The sequence below is a fragment of the Suncus etruscus genome, chromosome 4 (genome assembly GCF_024139225.1).
Source record: "Suncus etruscus isolate mSunEtr1 chromosome 4, mSunEtr1.pri.cur, whole genome shotgun sequence".
Lineage (NCBI taxonomy): Eukaryota > Metazoa > Chordata > Mammalia > Eulipotyphla > Soricidae > Suncus > Suncus etruscus.
Window position 1 is genome coordinate 100,657,927 of NC_064851.1, and position 22,439 is coordinate 100,680,365.

Sequence of the window (22,439 nt, forward strand, 5' to 3'; positions counted from 1 at the left end):
AAAGAAAGCTAACTGGCAATATGCTCAGCAAGAGTTTAACATAATTGTAAAATCTTATTGACCCTATTAGAGATACAATAATTTTCACAAATTTGCTTATTGCTGTACTTCCTTTTCTCATTTTTTTTATCACTTCCTCTATTTTCTTTGTTTTCTTTTTAAAAATAGTTTTGCTCCCACTTATCTGGAAACAAATGCATTCTGATGAACTATGTCAACTATGTGAAACATATTCTTTAAATAAAGTAAATTAATTTAAAAATTCTTTGGGTTAGTAAAAGTTTTCTGGAATATTTCTCAAAAATGGAAAAATAAATTGCCAAAGCACCTGGGTAAATAAATCTGGTATAAAAATTAGATTCTCTCAAATCATTTACTTTCAACTCTTATGAATAAAAACCCATCAGCTGTAGATTATCTACTGAGAAGTCTTTGATATCTTCTTCCATCTAATAGAATCAACAGGATTTTGTGACCTCCAAATCTGTGAAACTAATACCACTTTTTCTTTCTTGGGAGGTAGGGTGTTGTGAGCAGTTTGGGCCATACTCAGCTGTGCTTACAGCTTACTTTGTGCTCTGTGCTCAGAGATTATTCCTGGTGATGCTTGAGTAACCATAATAGCGCTGGGGTTCAAATTAGGGTGCTCCACTTGCAAGGCATTTCTAAGTCCTTTTCTTATCCTTTTTCTTTTCATTTCCATAAACTTAACTATGAATCTCATCCTTTTAGACTTAGTATAGCCTGGTATTCTACCTAACTTTCAAACTTAAATACCAATGCTTTTTTGGAACCACTACACACTAGCCAATATCCTTTATTTTTCTCACTATATATATATACATTTACATGTATATATACATGTATATGTATATATGCATATACATATATGTATATATGTATAAATACATATACATATATGTATATATGTATATATATACATCTGCAACTAGCTATTCCCATTTTACCTCCCCCATAAGAGTACACTTGCTTAAAATACACTGCATTATTAGTACCAATACTATCTTCATTTCCTGCACAAATGCATCATTTAATCAATTTATGTATCACAACAAAGTCATATTCAGTAAACAAGAACAAAAGTGTTTGAAAATAAAGGAGGGAGAGAAAGAAATGGAGAATGTTATTTGTTTTAATTTTTCAAATATTTACCATAATAAATATGCTAATGAATTTAGTATATTTAATATACTTGAAGACATTATCTAATTATGTAGAATGATATAATTTAACAATAATAATGTGTAATAATTCCATAATAATGTAATATTAACAAAATTAATTCCTTCTCCATCTTAAATATGAAGACAAAGATGAAAATTACTGAAGCATATTCTTCTATATATTTCAAGATTCTTGTACAAAAATAAAGTCTAGTATCTCAATAGTTAATTTTTTATATTTTCACTAGTATTCTTTCTAGCTACAACTGGGTAATATAAAAACAAACAAACAAACAAACAAAACTGAAATATTCCCCCACAATCATGTGAGTTTTAATTGCATACATTAATTGTATAATTACTATCTTTTTTTTATATTTGTCATAAAACTACCTCTCAGGTGAGAGAAAGTTTAAAATGATGGACTTCTCAGAATTGTACTACTTTCTGTATCTTTCTTATGAACTTCCCTCCAGGGGAAATTCCTTGTTCACTTTGGCCTTGGCTACAGGGAAAGGTGACTTAAAGCTGAGATTACATGAAAGCTGTTATTTTGTAAAGGTTATTGGAGATGCAACACGAGACAGAACTGAGCTGCTAAGGTAAAAGGAGGAGTGAACATCAAAAGAGGCATAAAGAGTGTAGAGTGGAACCGCTTACTCTGAAGCTTATCTGAGCTCCTTTGAGCTACCAAGACTTGAAATTTCCAGATAAAAAAAAGCTTGCTTGTGACAGAACCACTGTATATTAGCTTTCATTGGAAATACCATAGTGGCTTTTTCTTGGAGCCAACCCCCTTCTCTTGGACAGTTTGCAGCTATATGTGAAAATAATACATACAAATATTAAGGAGCTTAACCAATGATTACAGGAAGGGCAAGAGGGTTCGTATGTTTCCTATAAAATCGTTTCCACCAGAGCCAAGTTACCTCATGCAATATTTTAGTCCCAAATGAAGAAGCAACTAGATACTAAATTCAGATCCTAAGAAGTGAACCCTATTGGAATAGGAGGGGAAAGTCTATTGTTCTATGTGTTAAACACAGAATTTCAGAAACCGTGAATCCATTGTAAGAAAACAGTGAAATATGAACTCATCAGAACAGCTAACATCAGGTGAACAGGGCAATCCATTGAGGGATCAAGGCTCTAAGATCAGAAAAAAAATATAAGTGAGTTTTTCTTCTTGTGCCTCTGATCTGAAAAGCAGGAGTAGCATTTCTTACAACTAGTTTCTTACTCAGTTTCTTACTACTAGTTTTTAAAACACTGAGTGCATCTGACATGTGAAAATATGATGCTTCTCTAATTTTTCTCAGTAGCACAGACACCATGGGAAAGTTTTTCCCATTGATATGGAGGTAAAGAGTAATATGGCATTGAAATCAATAAATATAATGAGAGAGGTAGCATACATCTGACAATGTTAATTTTCCTAAGAACACCTGCTTATTAATACTATAAGGCAAAGCTATGGCTAAGCCCCTCCCTCATAAGGATTCATCCTAAGAAATTAAGATTCCATTTAATCTCTTTATGAAAAGTAAAAAAGAGTCACTAGTAAACTACTTACCAATGATCACATTAGTTGAATTTGGTTCTAGTAGCTATGTCACATCTGTAAATATCAGTGACTTCAATTCCAAAATTATTTGTTTTGTGTTCAAAACAAAAAATCTCTCCTGCTTGTAATGTTTATCTGTTCTCTTGGGCAATAGTATCCTCAGAAGAACTGTCCAAACTCATATTCTTTGATTCTTCTCCTATCATCTCATTGCCCAGTTTACAATCCATTTTTCATTCCATCACTCTATCAAAATGAATAATAAACCTAATGTAGATTAAACTAGAGAACCAAATCTTATCCTTGAGCTCACTTAAGCTGGAAGCAATATATAACATATGACTTTTGACATATCTTATCATATTGGTTATCTGAAAAGTCACTCCTGTTCAGTATCTTTCCTATTTCTTTTTCCCCCAAACTTCTAAGATTTGGCAGCTCCAAGAAAAGTTTTTGGAGATTTCTTCTGTTACATCAGTACTCATTTCTTCGGTAAGTTAATAATTAAAGTTGAAAGTTCAAAGTCTCATGATGGAGGCTAGGGAGATAGCTCAAAGGACTGGCATGCTTGTTTTGCATAGGAGAGGGTTGGGGTAGATCCCTGGCACCATGTGCTTTCCCAGCATTGCCAGAAGCTATGCCAAAGCATCAAGCCAGGAGTAGCCCCTGAGCATCACTGGGCATGCCTCTTTGCCCTCCCATATCTAGCAAAGCTTAATAACTTCCATCCAGATCTCTCTCCAAATCTTTTTTTTCTTTCTTTTTAAATAATTTTTATTTAATCACACAGTTACAAAGTTAAGATTGACTTTCAGTTATATCTTCTTTTTATAAAACTTACTACTTTGCACTTCCCATGGACAATGAATGAGCACCTCAATTTCAATATATTTGTAGAAATTATATGGACCCTACTCAATGTACTACTGAAAGTCTGTCTGATTTACCATTATTTTTCCTATTTCTATTATTAGAGCCTTCTTCTTGAATGTACAAAAAGGATATTTTTGAGGTGGGAAGACATATATAGCTGTGATCAAGGAATCACTCCTATCAGGACTTGGGGGGCTATATGGAATGCCAGAAATTGAAACTGAGTTGGTTGCATGCAGGTAAACACTCCACCCACTGTACTATCACTCATGCCCAGTTATTCTTGATTCTAAATGCATTCTTCCCTCATACCTTCAAGAATAATTATAAAGGGACCTATAAGATGATCCAGAGGCTTATAGCATTTACGCAGCAACGTGAGGCTGCAACTTCAAACCCCCCCACCCCGTGCAGACACATGTGCTAAAATGAATATGAAAGACCTGCTATTTGGAATCCTTGGTGGGAAACAGCCTGGAAGATGCCTCAGTGATTTTCTTCAGCCAGGGCTTTAATGAGTCCATCAAATTAAAACCCCCATTGCACTAAGAGCACCCATGACTAGAATATTCAAAGGCTGGGTATAAACTCTATATACATATATCACACATAAATGCAGAATCTTACAACTTTTTTTGTCACCCACAGCTATGCCCTTACCACAGTGTAGTTCACTCTAAAATATGTTCTGGTTAGAATAAACAGTCAGCCTACCACAAAGTCATCTATGACCAAACCCCTTCTCTCTACCCTGGTATTAAATTACCTCATAGGCCTTATCTATGGCTCTATGGCTGGCTCCAATCCTTACTCAACTCCAGTCATGCAGGTATTCTGGCCTACCCATGGGAACCCAGGCAGTTCCTGCTTCGGGTCCTTCTTTTACTTATTTTCTCTCTCTAGAAGTTTCTCCCAGAAAGCTAAAAGATAAGTTTTTTCAAGTACTTTTTCAGTTTTGAAATTTGAACGGAGCTCTCCTATTAAAGCTTATTTCCAGCAATAAGTATATTTTCCCACTCTATATCTCATTTACTTTACCATCTTACCCCCAATTTGATTGTACTTATATCTTTAAATATGTGATATAATTTTATCTATTATTTTATTGAATTAACTTCTGGTTTCCCTCACTAGAATGTAAACTGCATAAAAGCAGAGATTCTTGTTAATTTTTAAAATACATCTTGAGTATACCATGCCTAGTACATGTAGGTGACATTAAGTTTTTGTTGAATATATACTGGAAGCACACACACACACACACACACACACACACACACAATTTTCTTTATTAGATTTAGGCACATTGTTTTTCCTCTTGTCATGACCTTTCTATTTGAAACAAATTTTACCAAATGCCTCATTTTTGTCTCAGAAAATACCCTATTTTCCTCCACACTCAAATGTTGAGTACAAAAGCAGAAAATAGACTAACATAGCATTCTTAAATTATGATGTACAATATTCAGAGTCTGTGATCAAAAAGACCAGGGCAATCTTACCTGTCTTGCAGATGCCTGGCACTGTCTTCACTACTTAACTATAAAGTTCAGTTCACTTTTTAAAAATAATGTATTTATTTAAGCACCATTGTTACAAATATGTTTGTAGTTGGTTTCAGTTATAAAAAGGAACACCCCCTTCACCAGTGCATCATTTCACTTTCAACTGCTTTGAATGCGCGAGTTTACAAAGCTGCACCTTTTAATGATGCAAAGGAATCCCAGACCAATACTGCCACCTACTGGTAAATAGGTAAGAAATCAGGATAATGTGGTAGAAAGTTCAATTGTTTAAATGACCAAAACGCAAAAGCCCACAAAGTTAGTAAGACGCATTGTTTTTTCTAAAGATCCCCAATAAAAAATCTGTACTGAATTCTTCAGAATTATAAAGAAGGCATGATAATAGTAAAGGACTATTTCTCGAAAAAGAATAAGCTTCTTTGCAATATTAACAGGACAACCTGTCTCCTACAAATATCAACTCTTCACCACATCCCTACCATTACAGTTGCTTTCAGTCTTTGTCATATATGCCATTTTCACTCCTAAGTTAATATCACATTGTCATTTTGAGAGGCATTTAAATGACAGCAAGGGATGATGTGCACTTTTTCATATGCCTACTTGCTGTCCTTAACATCTTCTTGGAAACAGAAATTTTGTATATCAAAACCACAAATGTTGAGACTATTGTAATCATGTTACCTAAAGTACAATTTAGAGTTTTTAAAAGTAACAACAAATATAATCTTTTTCTTGTAATTTTCACCTTAATTTTTTTGTTTTCTGGGTTGGGGATATAGCATGGAGGCAGGGTATTTGCCTTGCATGCAAAAGGACGGTGGCTTGAATCCCGGCATCCCATATGATCCCCGAGCCTTCCAGGAGAGATTTCTGAGCATAGATCTAGGAGGAACCACTGAGTGGCACTGGATGTGACCCAAAAACAACAAAAAAGATTTTGTTTTCTTTTTTAAAAAATAATTTGGGGCCAAACCCTGCTATTCTCAGGGGCTTATCCAGTCTCAGTACTTCCAGTCTCATCCGCAGCCCTATCAATTATTTTCCTAAGAGTAAAGATAATTGAGACTAAAAACAAATACATGTATACATTTTCTAACTTTCCTCCCACATAAATGAACAAAAAACTAATGTATATCAATATTTAAAGTTCACAAGAAAAAAATAACTAGAGAAAGTATATGAGTTAATTCCAGGATACTTAGAGTTGTTTATATTATTAATCTCCTCCCTTTTATGAGTGTAGATACACATATTTCCCAGTTGCAATATTGTTCTATGTTAATAAATGGGCACATAAAGTTTATATTTTTCTTGAAGTTGGACACCCCAAAACTATTCTAAGTACATAATATATTTTGTCCCATTTTGTTCTTTGCTTCGTTGTGAGCTCAAACCTGGGCCTTCACAAATATAAAGCCAGTGCCCCGCCACTGAGTTATAACCCAGTCTACTTTTCCAGAGTTGATTTTTTTCATTAAAGTGATAAATATATTTCTAATTATCAAATGAGCATTTATTGTCAATACAGGAAATTATATGTTCATCCAGAATGAGGAACAAAAATTTATATCAGAGAAATGAAGGAAGAGGAAGGTTTGTATCTCCCTCACATTCTCTCAATTTATGACCCAGGATGAATAGGAGCAATGAAGGAGACAAAATAACTGGCAGCAAAACAAAATTGCTTTTTTTTTTGAATTACAAGTCTTTCACAGTTATATTTAAGGTACATACTGACAGTGATTTAGAGAGATTTCCACCACCTGTTTTGACCTCCCTCCGCCACTATTCCTAGCATGCATCCCCTACCTCCACCCATAGCCCCCTCGACTGCTAGTGTAAGAGGTCCCTTTTGTGTACAGTTTATTTTAATTTGGGTCTCTTGATACTATTGTCATTAACTTTGGTTTGAGTATTTAAGTCTGATCATTTTTAAATTCCACTCAATGCTTATGAGACCACTTGGCCCCTAGTCCCATCCACTTTTTTTTCCCTCAAACCATATGGCTCTTTAACTCACTCATGAACACAAGACTAAAAGTAAAAATTCCAAGAGAAAATGATTTAGAAAAAAAAGTGTATTTAATTATAAAATTTTTAAAATAAAATAGAAATGGCACAAATCACCACAGTTTTTAAGTGATTATATTCACAGGCTGCTCGTGTAATTATATGCTGAAATTTATGAATGTTCTCTCTAACAGCATTTTAGTGAGAATGCTCCTAATTAGAGTGACATCAAGAATGTCTGAAAATGTGTAATTTTTCCTAAAGTACTACTAAAAGTATCATAAACACAGTGTGTGCAACATTTCATTTACATCACCTTTTATTTACTACACTCTAAACTCATAAAATATTGAACATTTCTCTCTCACTTCATTCCTCTTATTTCAGTACAGAGGCGCATCTTGTCACAATATGGTGTATGCATTAAATCCCTGGGAATAGCACTTTCCATGGCTCTTTAATAAATTGACTCTGGTTGTTTAAAATAAGTATACAAACAAAAGCTTGTTTATATGACTGCGTCATACCCAGAAGAATAACTCTTCGTGCAGTCTTCTTTATGAGTACAAATAAAAAAAAATAACCCCCTTTATATAGAGTACATTCTAATCACTATTATATTATTTTAGAATGCATCTTGATATCACTAACATGACAGGTATGATGTAACATTTTATCTGAGGAGTCTAGCATATGTAAAGTGATTTGGCTTTGCTCTCTTATTCTCCATAATCCAGTTATTCCACGTGGATATATTTTATTTATTCTTTGTGTGCAATTATTCAGTCTCAGTTCTAATTGGCAGTTTCTGACAGGCCTGTTTTCTATGGCTATAGTTCTGTGCACAAACATCAGATGAACTGAAAACATGTGATACAGTAGAAAAAGGAAATTGTTGTTTGAGCAAATGATCCAAAAAAGATGGATACAAATATTTGATAGTGATAAGAAAAATGTTGAATTTTGTCTGTTTTTAGATACGTTGACTTCACAATTCTGCCATACTTATTATTTATTAGTGTGATTTTTTTTTTTTATGTTTCAAAGAAAACCTAATCAGGTAAAGGCAGATGCAAGAAGAAGAGAAAGGTGAGAAAATATATATTACCAAACAATGATTTTGGGACAAAAAGAGAGAGTGTATTTTCACATAAAAAAAAAAGTTGCCACATTTGGGCTTACTTCAGAGTATAAAAAAATAGCCTAGAAGTTAATTAAGCCCCTTGCCTCTTTTCACAGAGATGTTTGTTTTCTTATAATGATATTGATAATTAATATTAAGACAATTCTGGCAGCAGCACAAACTTGCAACATTTTAAAGCCTGAGAATATCTCTACTCAACAGTCTGGAATGTTTGAATAATAAAGGTCCTGATGTTCCTTTTATTTAAATTCTTGACCCCGAAAATATTAAGATAGTCCTTCTAGTTATTTGTAGAATATGTCTTCTATGATGGCTTTGACTTTATAACCCACTCAGCATTTGGGTTGAGCTGATACAAGTCCTTCATATAAGTGTCATTATGCAGGCAGCGTTCCCCTATAAAGAAATATTGTGTCAGTTAAAATAATGGGAGGACTGGGATGCTATATTAAACTTAAGTCTAACGACCTGTCTTAGACCTAAAATAGTACACATTCGTTCCCATATCCATAAAATTATAAGACTTTACCAAATATTAGACAGTAATGTACTTATCTTTAATAAACAGGTATCAGATTAATAAAAGAAACTAAAAATACTTTTTGTTATGGACTTTTAAATGGCTCTTTAAAAACTTATTAACCTTTATTACAAGGTGCAACAGTGGGCAGGGTGTTTGCCTTGTGCATAGCCAACCCAGGTTTGATTCTTGACATTCTATATATTCCTTGTGTTAATAAATTTTGCCAACAATCCCTAAAAATCAATTTCTTTGTTTTAAATGTTAATACAGAGGTCATTATAGCCCTTTGATAATCACAAATGAACAAGTAAAATATAAGGCTTTTAAAAGTAATCTGCTTATACTATTTCTAGTTCTAAAGTTACTAATGTGTGTCTATATGTATGCACATGTACAGTACTAAATAATAGGAAATCTATATGGAAAAAATAACCTTTCACTAAAATTATCTGATATTGGTCTAGTAGATTATATATAGCTTAGTTATAAATAATCTCTGGTCTATAGCTATTTCCTTTATTAAGATATTACCAAAATATTTATAAAAGAAAGACACTTTGAATAATTTCGTTAAAAATTCTAGGAGTTGGGATCGAATAGATAGCATGGAGATAAGGTATTTGCCTTGCATGCAGAAGGATTGTGGTTCAAATCCCGGCATCCCATATGGTCCCCCTTGCCTGCCAAGGCCGATTTCTGAGTGTAGAGCCAGGAGTAGCCCATGCACACTGCCAGGTGTGACCCAAAAAGCAAAAAAATAAAAAATAAAAAATAAATTCTAGGAGTTATTCATTCTTATTTGGAAGAACAATATTTTTTGAAATTTAACAAAGGTGGACATTTATATAGGAGAAGTTCAAATAATACCTTGAGAAGAAGATCAGACCACTAAACAATACCAGGCTGCATATCAACTAAGTATAGTATGTTCCATTTTATTTTATTTTATCTTTTGTTTTGTTTCGGGGCTATCTCCAGCAATGCTCAGAGGTTACTCCTGTCACTATCTTCAGGAATTACTCCTGGTGAGCACAGGGGATCAGATCATATAGGATGCCAGTGATGGAACCTGGTTTGGTTGCATGTAAGGCAAGTACCCTACTCCCTATTACTGCTATAGTCTCCAAGTATTTTAGTTTTTATTAAAATAAAAAATAAAATAAAATAAATAAAAATAAATAAAATAAAAATAGAAAAAAAGAAAAACATAACTTACCAATATTTCCTCCAATTTCAAACAAACAAACTTCCCCTTTCTTGAGTGTCTGGGCAATTCCACTATTAAAGATAAAACAAACTGATTAGTTGTATCACCAAACAGCTTTTAAGTAAATTTCTTTAATGTGCTTGGAGAATTCTGACTTGTATGAAAAATGCATAACTTAAACATACTTAATTATCTATACATTTATATTTTTCCATCTGCTAAACATTCTCAGGAACTAATTAAAATGCCATACCTGTAAATTAAAAGAAACAAATGGAACTACATATCTTAAGGCAAAATGATCAATTAGTATAAAGTTTTAAAAGCAGAAAGAAAAGTAACACTATATTTCAATTTCCAAAAAAAAAGGTATTAATTCCTTTGCCTAAAGGCTAAAAGCATCATAGAAATTCATAGAGAAAGTATTTCCGCCTGCCTTTATACATTGAATTGATTCAATAAAATTCTTATCTTGCTATTCTGCACAGATAAGGCCTCATAGTAGACAAGCTGAAAGTACAAATTAAGAACAGACCCCTTCTTGTGGAAAACTTTCACATAATGGGGCATACAGATGCTCAAAGTAGAGGTAAACACTTGTAATGAGGACTTTAGAAGGTGAATGTCTACACATTTACATTCTTCAAAGAATAAAATATTCCCATATTAGTTTCAAACAATGAAATTAAGGTAAACGTCAATGATTTTTCAAAATTCCACAAGTGAAGGATTTGGCAGCTCTACTAAAATTTCTGGAATTCTAGCAATTTCCATTTAAAATCTCTAGAACAAGGCCAAGAATTTGGTCTAAGAATGCTCAATAGTGAATTCAGATGCACACAGAAAGGTTTCTGATTAATGGAAAAGACCTGGAAAACATATTGTTTAGAACTGGGAAAATTAGGCTTTGCTTATAATCAAATAATTTTTAAAAATAGAATACAGGAACAGCTTTTCAACCATTTAATGACTCATTTGGTTCTCTGGCCTTAATCAGATACTCAGGGCTATATATATTCTCAGACCCACCTACTGAGTTAACAGTCTAACAAGAATCAGTTCACTTTGTTTCCAAACTGGTATTTTTATTATTAAAATGAAATAATCATTATTTTATGCATAAACTAGTATGCAGAAACATATGTAATGGAGTAAATAATACATAAATCATTAGTAAAAAATCATTAGTTAAAAAAAGTCACTTATCCTATGAAAATCAAGTTTAAAATTTGGGAAATTGGGAGAAAAATAATCTATTCTGATACTGATCTCAGATTGTTTTTCTAGTATCTATGTTCTTGTTCTACTTTATAGCAACATTATTGGATGACCTTATATATACGAGATTTCACATAGTGCTAATTAATAGATTCATAAGTTAAAAATAGGCAAGTCATTACCAAAGACTGAAGATGGAATGTTCAATGTTTTGTGCCTTTATTTTATGTCTTTCATATCCTTATTGCGTTCAATAGGGAAAGTCAAGGAGAAAATAAGGTTTCTAACTAGCACAGAAAAGTAAGAAAATTAAATTGAGGTAAAGAAATGGGGTTGATAAGATGTGTATAAACATTTCTTGAGAATATTACCTAATAGACAACTCAAATAGATAATTCCATGTGCATCATAGCCATTTTTCTAATCATTATAAGATATCACATAAATTCTACTAAAGTCTACTTTTAAAAATGTGAATCTTGAAATACTAGGATACCATAAAACAAGAAAAGCTACATATGTTCCCAGATTAATCTCTTTGTAGCATCCCCAGACACAAGGCAAGGGATTAAAGATTGGGAGAAGAGAAGAGAAGAGAAGAGAAGGAAAGTATACCACTCTAAACATACTTGTTTAATAGAAGCAGCCCAAAAAGAAAACTCAAATATCTTCAGGGCATTTGTCAAAACTGATGCTTTTTCTAAACGTATGCCCAATACTGTCATACTTACTCTAAATACTTATATCACAGATGAACAACTTATACAATGTCCCAGTCCATATTTTTAATATCTGCAAGTATAGGACCAAAAATACAGAAGATACTGAGCAAATGGGTCTTGAAAAGTAAATATTGTTTCAAATAACTCTGTCTGGTGAAAGAGCAACTTATATCTGAAGTCTGGTCAAATCTTCAGGTAATTCCAGGGAAGGATGTTAGGTCATTCCTAGAAGGAGGAATGGCAAGACATGATAGCTCTAAAGCACAGCAAGGAGCAGAGAAAAGTGTATTATTTTTGCTGAAGTAGAGACACATTTTTTGAAGCAGGCATCTGAGAAATGACTACAGTTCCCAGGACATAAGCCTGAGAAACTCTAACTGCTCCCAAACTTAATCCTTCCTAAATGCCATCTGTTCCCAGAATCTGCACTAATGGCCTCCATATCTGTGATTTTCCTGAGACCCTCAAGTCAGTGTGAGGAGTGTGCAGGTCATATCTCCAATGACAGAAACCCAGGATTTAGAAATGGTTGCCCTGAAAAGTCAGTTTCCTGATTAGTAAAACAGAAGTGATGGAATGCACTTCAAAACGTTGTTGAGAGGCAAGTTTATGTTGGCTTACTGAATAAAACCCAGATATTATCAATAAGCCTCTCTTCTATTTCATCACCATCTGTTTTGTGCACAGACTCTTCTCCTCTCCCAATTTATAAACCCCAAGAGAAGATGCTAGAAAATATATCTTAAATATCTTCCAACACCTAACAGGAGTTCTTAAACAGAGCAGAGGCAGACTTATGCTAGTGTATTAAAATTAAGAGAGGTATTGGCAAAAAATTAGACCAAAGCTCCTGAAAACAACATCAGAATAAGAAGACAAATGTTTATAGAAGAAACAGAACTTAGAACCTGAGGTAACACTGCCTGTGATCTCTCTCTGTCTCTGTCTCTCTCTGTCTCTGTCTCTCTGTCTCTGTCTGTCTCTGTCTGTCTCTGTCTCTGTCTCTGTCTCTGTCTCTCTCTCTCTCTCTCTCTCTTTCTCTCTCTCTCTTTCTCTTTCTCAGTGTTTATCTTTGATTTTGAGGCTATTCCCAGCTCTGCTCAGGAATTACTCCTGATGGTGCTTAGGGGGACATAAGTAGTGCTGAAGACTGAGCATGAGTTAGTCAATGCAAGGAAAGCACTTTAACCCATGCACTGTCTTTTTAGCTTGATTTCCCTATCCTTTTAAAGATCTGAATTACTTTATGTCAATGAGTAGAAATGAGAGGGAGCACATTATAAAATATGACATTGGTACAAATGAGAATTCAAAAGAGGAAATTGAAAACCTAACACTCTGTTTGAATCTCTAAAATTCAAGACAATACAAAAGCATGGATTCCAATATGATTAAAGAGTGAATGCCAAGTAAAAATTCAAAAAATTCAAAATTATTCTTCCACACTAGCAGCACTTAATAAAGAACTGGACATCTCTAAGGACAGTGTGCTTTGGGCTCATGTCAAGAATTTGAGGAACATATGAACTTCTCAATTTTTCTTACCTTAAAAAAAACTAACATGTGTTTTGACTCATTGTATTTTATTTAAGAAGTTGAATCTTTTATGTTTTATTCCCAGTGTATTCTATCTAGTGATTTTCCAAATGGCTCCCACACAACAATTATCCTCAATCAACAAGTTCTGGAGAGTCTATTGGAGTCCATTGCAGATACATTAGGCGGGTCAGGCCTCTTGCTTGACCCAGGCCCAATCTGAATCCCAGCTACGTCAAATGAGCTCAATTTACTCACCAATCTGATTGTTAGGCCTGCTATTTTCTCCAGGAAAAAGAAAATTGTTAAGCACTTTATACGATTTGGAGTTTAAAAAATAAATTATAAGGAGGGGAGGAAAAAAGAGTGAGTTATACCATGAAATAATTAAAACAAAACAAGCCTCTACCTTTCTTGGCTGAGAAATCTGGCAAGTACATCACTGGCTTTTAGTTCTTCAGTTAGCTGTATTGCCATGGAAACTTTCGAAAGATGGGGAGCTTGCACTCGAATTACTCCCTGAGGAACATCAGCCTGCAAAGCAATAATGACACTGGAACAAAGCTGGCGGCAGCTGGAACATGTAACTCTGTACAATGCATTATATGGTAAGTGTGCTTAACTACTATGCATTTTACTTCACTACATAAAAACCTTAACTACTGTATAATGCAATTTGCTAAATTACATCAAACCTCAAATATCCTCTTAATGGTGATAGGGGAACTTTATAATGCCTGTGCAGTAATGCTTAATTATTTTTAAAGATGTAAAGAATGACAGCAATAACCATTACTGCCATATTAAGTGCTGATTTCTGAGTATTATCTACTAGAGGGTGCGTCTTCATGCAGCAATTTATGAAATTTAATCAGAAAGAAGTTACTTTATGTGCTATTTCAATGTATGCATTAAAAATCTTCAATTCATAACATTCCACAAAATATATTATTTGCTAAGGATATTCAAACAAGAAAAAATGAGTTCCTAATGTACTTGTGCTAAATCTGTGAGCTTACACTAGGATCATATGCCTAAATTTAAGATGAGCAGTTTCAGTCCTTTGTATGTGAATAGTAATCCCAGTGCAATTCAAAAAAAAATCAATTCAAGATTTTGATCATTATGTCAACATGTTAGTTACAGTATTTGATATGTTAGTCACAATTTCTAAATGGTTTTGCTAAAACAAATATTAATTTTCTATTTTTATAGCCATATGGCTTTAAACCACAGCAAAAAAGCATGCACAGATTATTTTAAGATTAGTAAACTTTAAACATTATAAATACATTATAATAGATTTTATTATAATCTATTGAGTACAAGCATTCTGCTAGGTCTACTTACACAGTAAATATTACAAATTTTAAAAATTGTTTTTTGGACCACATACCAGTGATGCTCAGGTGTTATATTGATTCTGCATTCAGAAATTAATTATTGAGATGCTAGAAGAACTATATGGGATACAAGATATTGAGGTGCATTGGCTGCATGCAAAAAAGTGTCCTACCAGCATTACTATTAGTACAGTACCAATAAACATTGCTATTTTTGTGCTTAAGGTATCAGTTTTTAATGTGAAGGTCCTACTATATTTCTTGACCATTTTCAGGGTTTATAGTTATGAAACCCAAGTACTCACACTTTCATTGCATGCACTTGACCCTTGAACTGTATATCCCTGGCACAGGATGTGTATGTTTACCTTTCAAAGCACAGCAAAAATCAAGCTAGAGCCATATAATTAAACATAAACATATGATACAGCATAAAAAATTAAATGGATCTCAACTATTTAAAAAGTGATTCTCAAAAACATGAGTATAGGACTAATAAAGAAGTGACACCACGTAAAACTGAGGATGGAGCAGTGTTGGTGTAAGACCAAAACTCTGTTCCTTCAAAGTCTATGAAATCTACTACACTTACAGGGACACCAACCTCAAAATACCTACTTGAGATAGGTCAAAGAGATGGTACAAAAGCAAGGCATTTGCCTTGCATGCAGCTGACCTGGGTTCTATTCCCAGAATCACATGTGACACCCTGAACCCCTCAATACTGCTGGGTGTGGCTCAGATTAAAAATAAATAAATAAAAGCTAATTTTGTCTCCTGGCTCTCCACTGTTACAGATTACAGAGCCACACACTTCAACAACAAAGATAAGCAAAATACCCCAATGTAACCTCCTTGTTGGGTGACCAATTTTGTTCTTGTCCAACTGACTTCTTTGTCCTAGGGATATTCTCTTCAAACTGATCCCAAAGGATGTTTCAATCCTAATCCTCACCCAGAATCCTCTCCTCCATCAAACCATGTAGTCTCCATTCTTGGCCCTTTAGATGATCAACTTCTGATAGTTAGAACATTTAGATTGACAGGAGTCCTAGTCTATTCAGACTTCGACATTACTCCTTGGATACAAGACTAATTTACCTTTTACTCTCAATCTGTGATAGATTCTATTTTCCTTTGTAACTATTTAGAAAATAATTCTTTTGTAATTATTTAGAAAATAAAATATATGAGGAGTTTTGTGTGCAAGTGTTGTCCCTTTTTTAATTTCAAAGTAGTGATTAAATCAATAATTTTTCTCATGGCATTATTATTCTGCATGCATTTCTAATTCAGGTTTCACCTCTAATTTATATATTTATGGTTACAATCAGAAACTCTCTACTCATGGAAGGTGGTTTGACCACATACATGCTTAATGAAAACTCTAATAAAAAAAATGCTGAAATATGCCTGTGTGGGAGGGAAGAAAAAAGAAAAAGAAAGCAAAAAAGCACAAAACAATTTTCTTTTTTAGTTATTTATCTAGTTTTTGTCGATTTATTTGTTCTGGTGTGGTTATTGAAGTTGTTGTCTCCATTTATATTTGTTTTTTTTTTTCTTCTTTTCTTTTCTTCCTTTATGTGCTCTGCCATGTTTTTTATCTCAAGACCCTGGCCTTTATGTGGTGCTTATCTTTATTGTTGGAGTGCTCACTGGATATTTTACTTGACACTTCTTTTTGTACTGTTGTGGTGTTTCACCCTCCTTTTTCCCTTCTTCTCTCAAACCTAGGATGAGAGTCTCCAGAAGAACTCCGCCCATTTTCAGCGTATTTAAATTTTTCCACAGTTTAGTACCTTTCTCTTCTTCAAAAAAAAACCACATAACTTGAACTATCTAGTCCCACCTCCCAATTAGAGCCGGAAATAAGGGAGGTACCAAGACCAAACAGGTGTAGGACCTCTAAGTAGTAAGTTAGGCACAAAGGGGACCACTTATTCTAGCAGCCCTGAGGGTGAGGGAGGAGGATATGGGAGGTAGAACTGGAACGGAGGTGGAGGGAGGACAATTCGGTAATGGGAACTCCCCTGTTTTTATGTTAATATGTACCTAAATATTATCGTCAATGATATGTAAGCCACTATATTAAAAATTCTGAAATAGAATATTTCTGTCTTTAAGACCATAATTCTTCCTCTATCCTTTCTAGAAAACAGAGGTATTTGGATATTGTTCGTATCTTTCTTATTATAGCAAGCATAATTTTTAAGGACAGAGTAGGTTTCTCAGATAGCCAAATACTTTATGCTTTTGTAGAAGCTTGGAATTCTTGTGCTATTTATGGTACCAAATATCCCACCTATGAATTTTCTTTGGCTAAAGTATTAGTAAAGTAAATTGTTTCCTTACTAATGCTTTGTCCAGTCCTAGAATATTAAAAGGACAGGCAAATCTTTGCTGACATTTAAAGTGGATTAAGAGGATATGATTAAGTATTTACCTAAGACTTCACAGTGACTGTGTTGCTAAAGCAAAATTATCCATAAAACTAATATATTATATAGAGTTCAAGTTTATGGAGACAAACAAGATGCCTTTCCCCCATTAGGCTTTGTGGCACATAAATGATTGGAAAAAGGTCCTTCAAAATTAACTTAATAAAAAGTTTTTCCTTATATTCATTTATGTTTTTCTCCCCCCTCTGAAATATTCTCCATGCCATATACAATTGAAACTTTATGGAAACTTCCATCAGAAAAAAAAGTTAAAAAAAAGAAAGAAATTCAAATAAATTTTCTCTCTCCACTGAACTTTCCACTAAATATTCTTTGTGGGACTAGAGTACAATGAGAAAGACTTGCCTTGAACATAGTCAACCTCAGTTTTATCCCCAGATAAAACTGATTCCCCTGAATCCCCCAAATGTGATTACTGAGTGCAGAGCTAGGAGGAAATCCACATTGTGAGGTGTGGTCCCACAACCCCCAAAATAACTAATATATAATGTGTACACCTATATTGTAGGTGCATGTCATGTATCTGAGTGATAGACATTCAAATAGACACTCTTCAGTGTCTGCTTAAAAAAAACATTCAAAAACATTTTTTGCTAAAGTAATATTTACATAGAATATAATTAAGGATGCCACTTTTCTTGATAGAAAGGGAGATGCATTTCCGTAAGAATTAAGAAAAATTGGATGAAAATGGTCTAAGAGCAGTAAAATGTCTCTATCTACCATCTGGTATTCCTTGTACTGGTGAGAACAGGTAGGGAGGAAAATGGAATATGAGAAGGGAATTAAAGATATTATAGAAGATAACTCAGGCATTTGCTCCTGCAGGGAGCATAAGACGCCCTATTTAAAGACACAGTCAATTCCCCATCTTTGCTGCTCTCACTAGACATGAACACCAAACAGGGCCACTCGCAACAATCATCAGACCCATGTTTGATAGATTGTTCATGTGTTCCTGGGATCTCCCTCCAGCACCAAGGACTGTGTCCCCCTTTATTAAAAAAATCACATTATAAAAATACAAAGGTCTCTAATATGATCATAAGTCTAAGCATTATAAATGAATTCAGGGATCATACAAACTTTAGAGAGTATGTCCATACCAGTTGATAAAATGCAGTTCTCAGATATGTATGATATTAGGGATTAAAGCTGATTGCTTCAGATAAAATTGAGAAGCAAAGAAACTATGTAGTAGATTTTGAGGCAACTGAATGCTTATTCAACATTATGACTTTTGTTAGCTTATTGAAAGTAACAGGGGGTATAATTCTGTAATACTGATGAGTATTAAACACTTTCTAAGACTCCTCCTCTTAATTTACAGAGAAATAGAATATCAGGTGACTAATAAGTATGACTCAGTATAAAGCATTTGCCTTGCTACATGAGACCTATTTGATCCCTAATCATAGCAAAAAAGAACAAAAATATATTAATGTACGTGGGAAATGTTTATTATTTGATCAGTTATAGCATCTTTCTAGATTTTCTTACCACATTTCTTGGTAACTAAGAAAACTGTTCTATAACTCTGTGTGTTTGTCAGGGTAATAGGAATAATTCTCAAAATACTTATTTCTAAATTGAAAAATTTTATCCAAATTCTAACACTACAAAGATAGATGATCTGACCCACTTTGAATCCACAAAGCCCTTTAATATTGGAGATGAAATGAGAAGGAACAATTAAAAATGAGGAATTTTAAAACTATTTCTGGGAAGATATCCCTGGATTAAATGGTGCAGAACATTTTGTAAGCCAAAGGACTATACTGTACCATATACTAAAACTAACAGTAATGCTGATCACTGCAAATTGTTTGCCTTTGAAATTATACAGCATAGTCATGCTGACTATGATGAAGTTCAAAAGGCTACTAGAATTCTTATAGCCTTATCATTCTCTATATTTTTGTCTTTTTTTTTACACTGTGAGTTGAATTTATACGATATTGGAGAAGAACATTCTTTATTTAATACATCATTAAAATTTAGCTACAGAGGATTTAACAACTTAAAATGTTAGTTTTTATCCATGCAAAAATTGCTATCAGAGAAAATTTATCTTAATTGTTCTCATGCTTTATATATTAAACTAAAGTCTTTATTAAAATCTGACTATTTCTTACATTTGTTAATCAAAAATTTTAATATTTTTCAGACTATAGATAAACTTTGCTCATATTTTCATGTACTCTAGAGTTTAGAAATGTAATTCCAGACATTTGAAAAGACAGTAATCACTTTTTTTATTAAAGTACTATTTGAAGTTAAAATCATTTTATGTAACTATAGTAAATCCTATATATTTTTTCCCAAAAGCAAATTGGAAATACACCTTTCTCCCTCAGAAATAGCAAGATATAACACAAATTTTATAAAATAAATAAGATAAGGATGTTTTAGCAAGGTATTTTAAACTAAAATGGTTTGCTCATCACCTAATCTCTAATATCTTGCGCCATTTGTTCTGAGCAAAATTGGGTCATAATAGGATTTTTATTATTCAAAAAGCTTAATTCCCACAAACTCAGAATTTCAGAATTTTTTTTAAAAAAGATCCTAAATTACTCCCAAGGTTAATAAGCATTTAATTACAACGACTGAACTCCTGATCACTTCCAAATACAATATTTTATGGTATTAGAAAAATCAGATTTTAAAAAGTAGATTTTTTATTTGTTATTCTAATTTGATTTTCCATGTGGGCTCCCTAAATAAATCCAGACACTATTTCCAACCTAAAGCAGAGGCTTTAAATAATACCTGCAATAACTCTGAGTCAGAGTTAAATTAAATTAAATGAAAGTAGAGATGTCATCTAAATAAAGTGGTGACTAAATGCTTATCACAAACAACCTAAGTAAGTACACTTTTTAGCTGCCAAATCACACATCTGGTGGAAGCATCAGACTTTTTGTATGATAGGTCAATGTCATAAACTGGTAAAGGATCAATATAGATTTTCAGTAAATCATATGACTATCTATAATCTGTGTGACACTAGATCATCCCAAGTAAACACCAAATTTAAGCAAATGAATATAATTTTTTTTCTCTCTACTCCAGGATGTAGTTGTAATCAGCATCTTGTTTTATTCCACAGAATCTAACAGAGCCCCAATCTGGGCCAACACTCACAGTGAACTACTTCCCCCTTAGAAGCATGAGGTGGGTGACAGAAGAAATAACACATAATTCTTAGTCAACACTGCATTTCAAGACCTTCATGACTCAGTAAATCATAACCAGATGTTCATCAAAGCTATCAAGATTTTATTAGATCTAGAGATGTAATCTTAGATAGTATGGGTAAAATGAGGAGTACAATTTCTTGAAAATGTTAAAAGGAAAAATGGTGTGGAGACATGTAGATTGCTGAAGGTTTATATGAGTTCATATATTATTTTCTGTATTTTATGTAAGAAAAATCCTACTAAAAATGAGTTTTATAATATTAAAATATAAGAATATATATATATTTATATGCCACATGATGCAGAGAAAGAATAACTACAATAAACATACCTGCTCAGTCTTATTTTGGGTTCAGAAAGTCTGTCATCTTTAGTTTTCATTTATCTTATTTATTTTAATATACTATTACATACTTCATTTTTAATGTTAATCCAGTCTGAACATCTCAATTTAAAGAGTAATAGCCCAATGAGATGATTCATGATTGTTATCTCATTAATTCTAAAGCAAGGATTATGTACTTAGGCCATTTACTTCTGCTGTAATGTCATGTATATATGTGATCAATAAAAATTAAAATTTCAGACTATTAGAAAGTCATAATTTTAATGGTCTACAATTATGTTTTTCCATTAAATGTTTTTTCTACTATAAAATTAATAGCAGAGTCCCATTAGAATTTAGACAGTCAGATCTGTACACAAGTTAATATGTTGTAATTATTAAATTTTTGTCTTATTAAATAAAGTATGTCCCTTACAAACCAGTTCAAGTTATTAATTTGCCAAGTCAACCATGTCTTAATAACACGAATGCCTGATTATACAGTTAACACTAAGAACATTCACAGTGTTTTAAAAAATGTTACATTAATGAATTTTTATGATCTAAAACATTGTATCTTTACTCTTCAATCCCTAGCTATATGGATTCCTCCATCACATTTTCTGAAACTTCTTTGTAGAAAGCAACTACCCATCTTACAAATGAAATATTCGGGCCCGGAGAGATAGCACAGCTGTGTTTGCCTTGCAAGCAGCTGAACCAGGACCAAAGGTGGTTGGTTCGAATCCCGGTGTCCATTATGGTCCCCCGTGCCTGCCAGGAGCTATTTCTGAGCAGACAGCCAGGAGTAACCCCTGAGCACCGCTGGGTGTGGCCCAAAAAAAAAATATTCACTGGATATTTACCCAGTAATAGTTCTTTATTTGACTTTTTTTGTAGTACTTATCGCAACTAGATAAACTTTTTCACTTTAATTTTTCCCCAGACATCTAAAACAAGTAATACTAAAGTTTCTCTTATTATTTCTAACTTTCTTTTACAAGCTCCTCTTCCAAAGACCTACATTATGAATGCTGGTGTCTTGGCTTTTCAAGTTCTTACCTCATAGATCTACTCTGTGTAACAGAAGAAGACAATAATTCTTATTCAAGAAGCCAGAAATAATGAGTTATTAAGGAGTTTCATGTCATAATCCAAATGAAGAAATCACCAGAAGAAAAATGTGTGTATATATGCACACGTGTTAAGTATATATATACAGATGTGTATGTATATACATATATATGGATATATAAAGGAATCATTTAGGTTTCTAAATAGAAATAGTTTAAGTTAAAAAATAAATAATTCAAGAATGATCCATAAGGTTTTGGTTAGTGAATTGATGCTTAGTTGGGCTAGACTATAGTTAAATTTTATCTGTAATCTCCATGGTGAACTCAAATGTTTGCCTTCAGTCTTGGCTGAAGTGATTTTAAGGTGTAAGCAGACAAGTGTCACACAGAGATGTCAACTCTGTCAAAAGTGCCTACTTTGTCAAAGCTTTGTTCCTTTTGTTTGATGCTTCACAATGATAAGGTTGGCTTTGATAAAATCACAAGCCATTCTAGGTTCCTGCCTCTTCCACACTCCCACAAT

The 22,439-nt window shown here is 33.3% G+C and overlaps 1 protein-coding gene across 1 annotated transcript in view; it reads right to left on the reverse strand.

Annotated features, from left to right (window-relative positions):
* Window positions 1-8,336: 8,336 nt before the first annotated feature.
* ARHGAP18 (Rho GTPase activating protein 18) overlaps window positions 8,337-22,439 on the reverse strand; it is a 184,485-nt gene continuing 170,382 nt past the window's right edge. The window contains exons 13-15 of the mRNA XM_049771105.1: window positions 13,920-14,044; window positions 10,044-10,105; window positions 8,337-8,700 (exon numbers count right to left, since the gene is read on the reverse strand). Coding sequence (XP_049627062.1) covers window positions 8,609-8,700; window positions 10,044-10,105; window positions 13,920-14,044 — 279 coding nt within the window. The 3' untranslated portion in view covers window positions 8,337-8,608. The remainder of the gene's footprint in view (window positions 8,701-10,043; window positions 10,106-13,919; window positions 14,045-22,439) is intronic.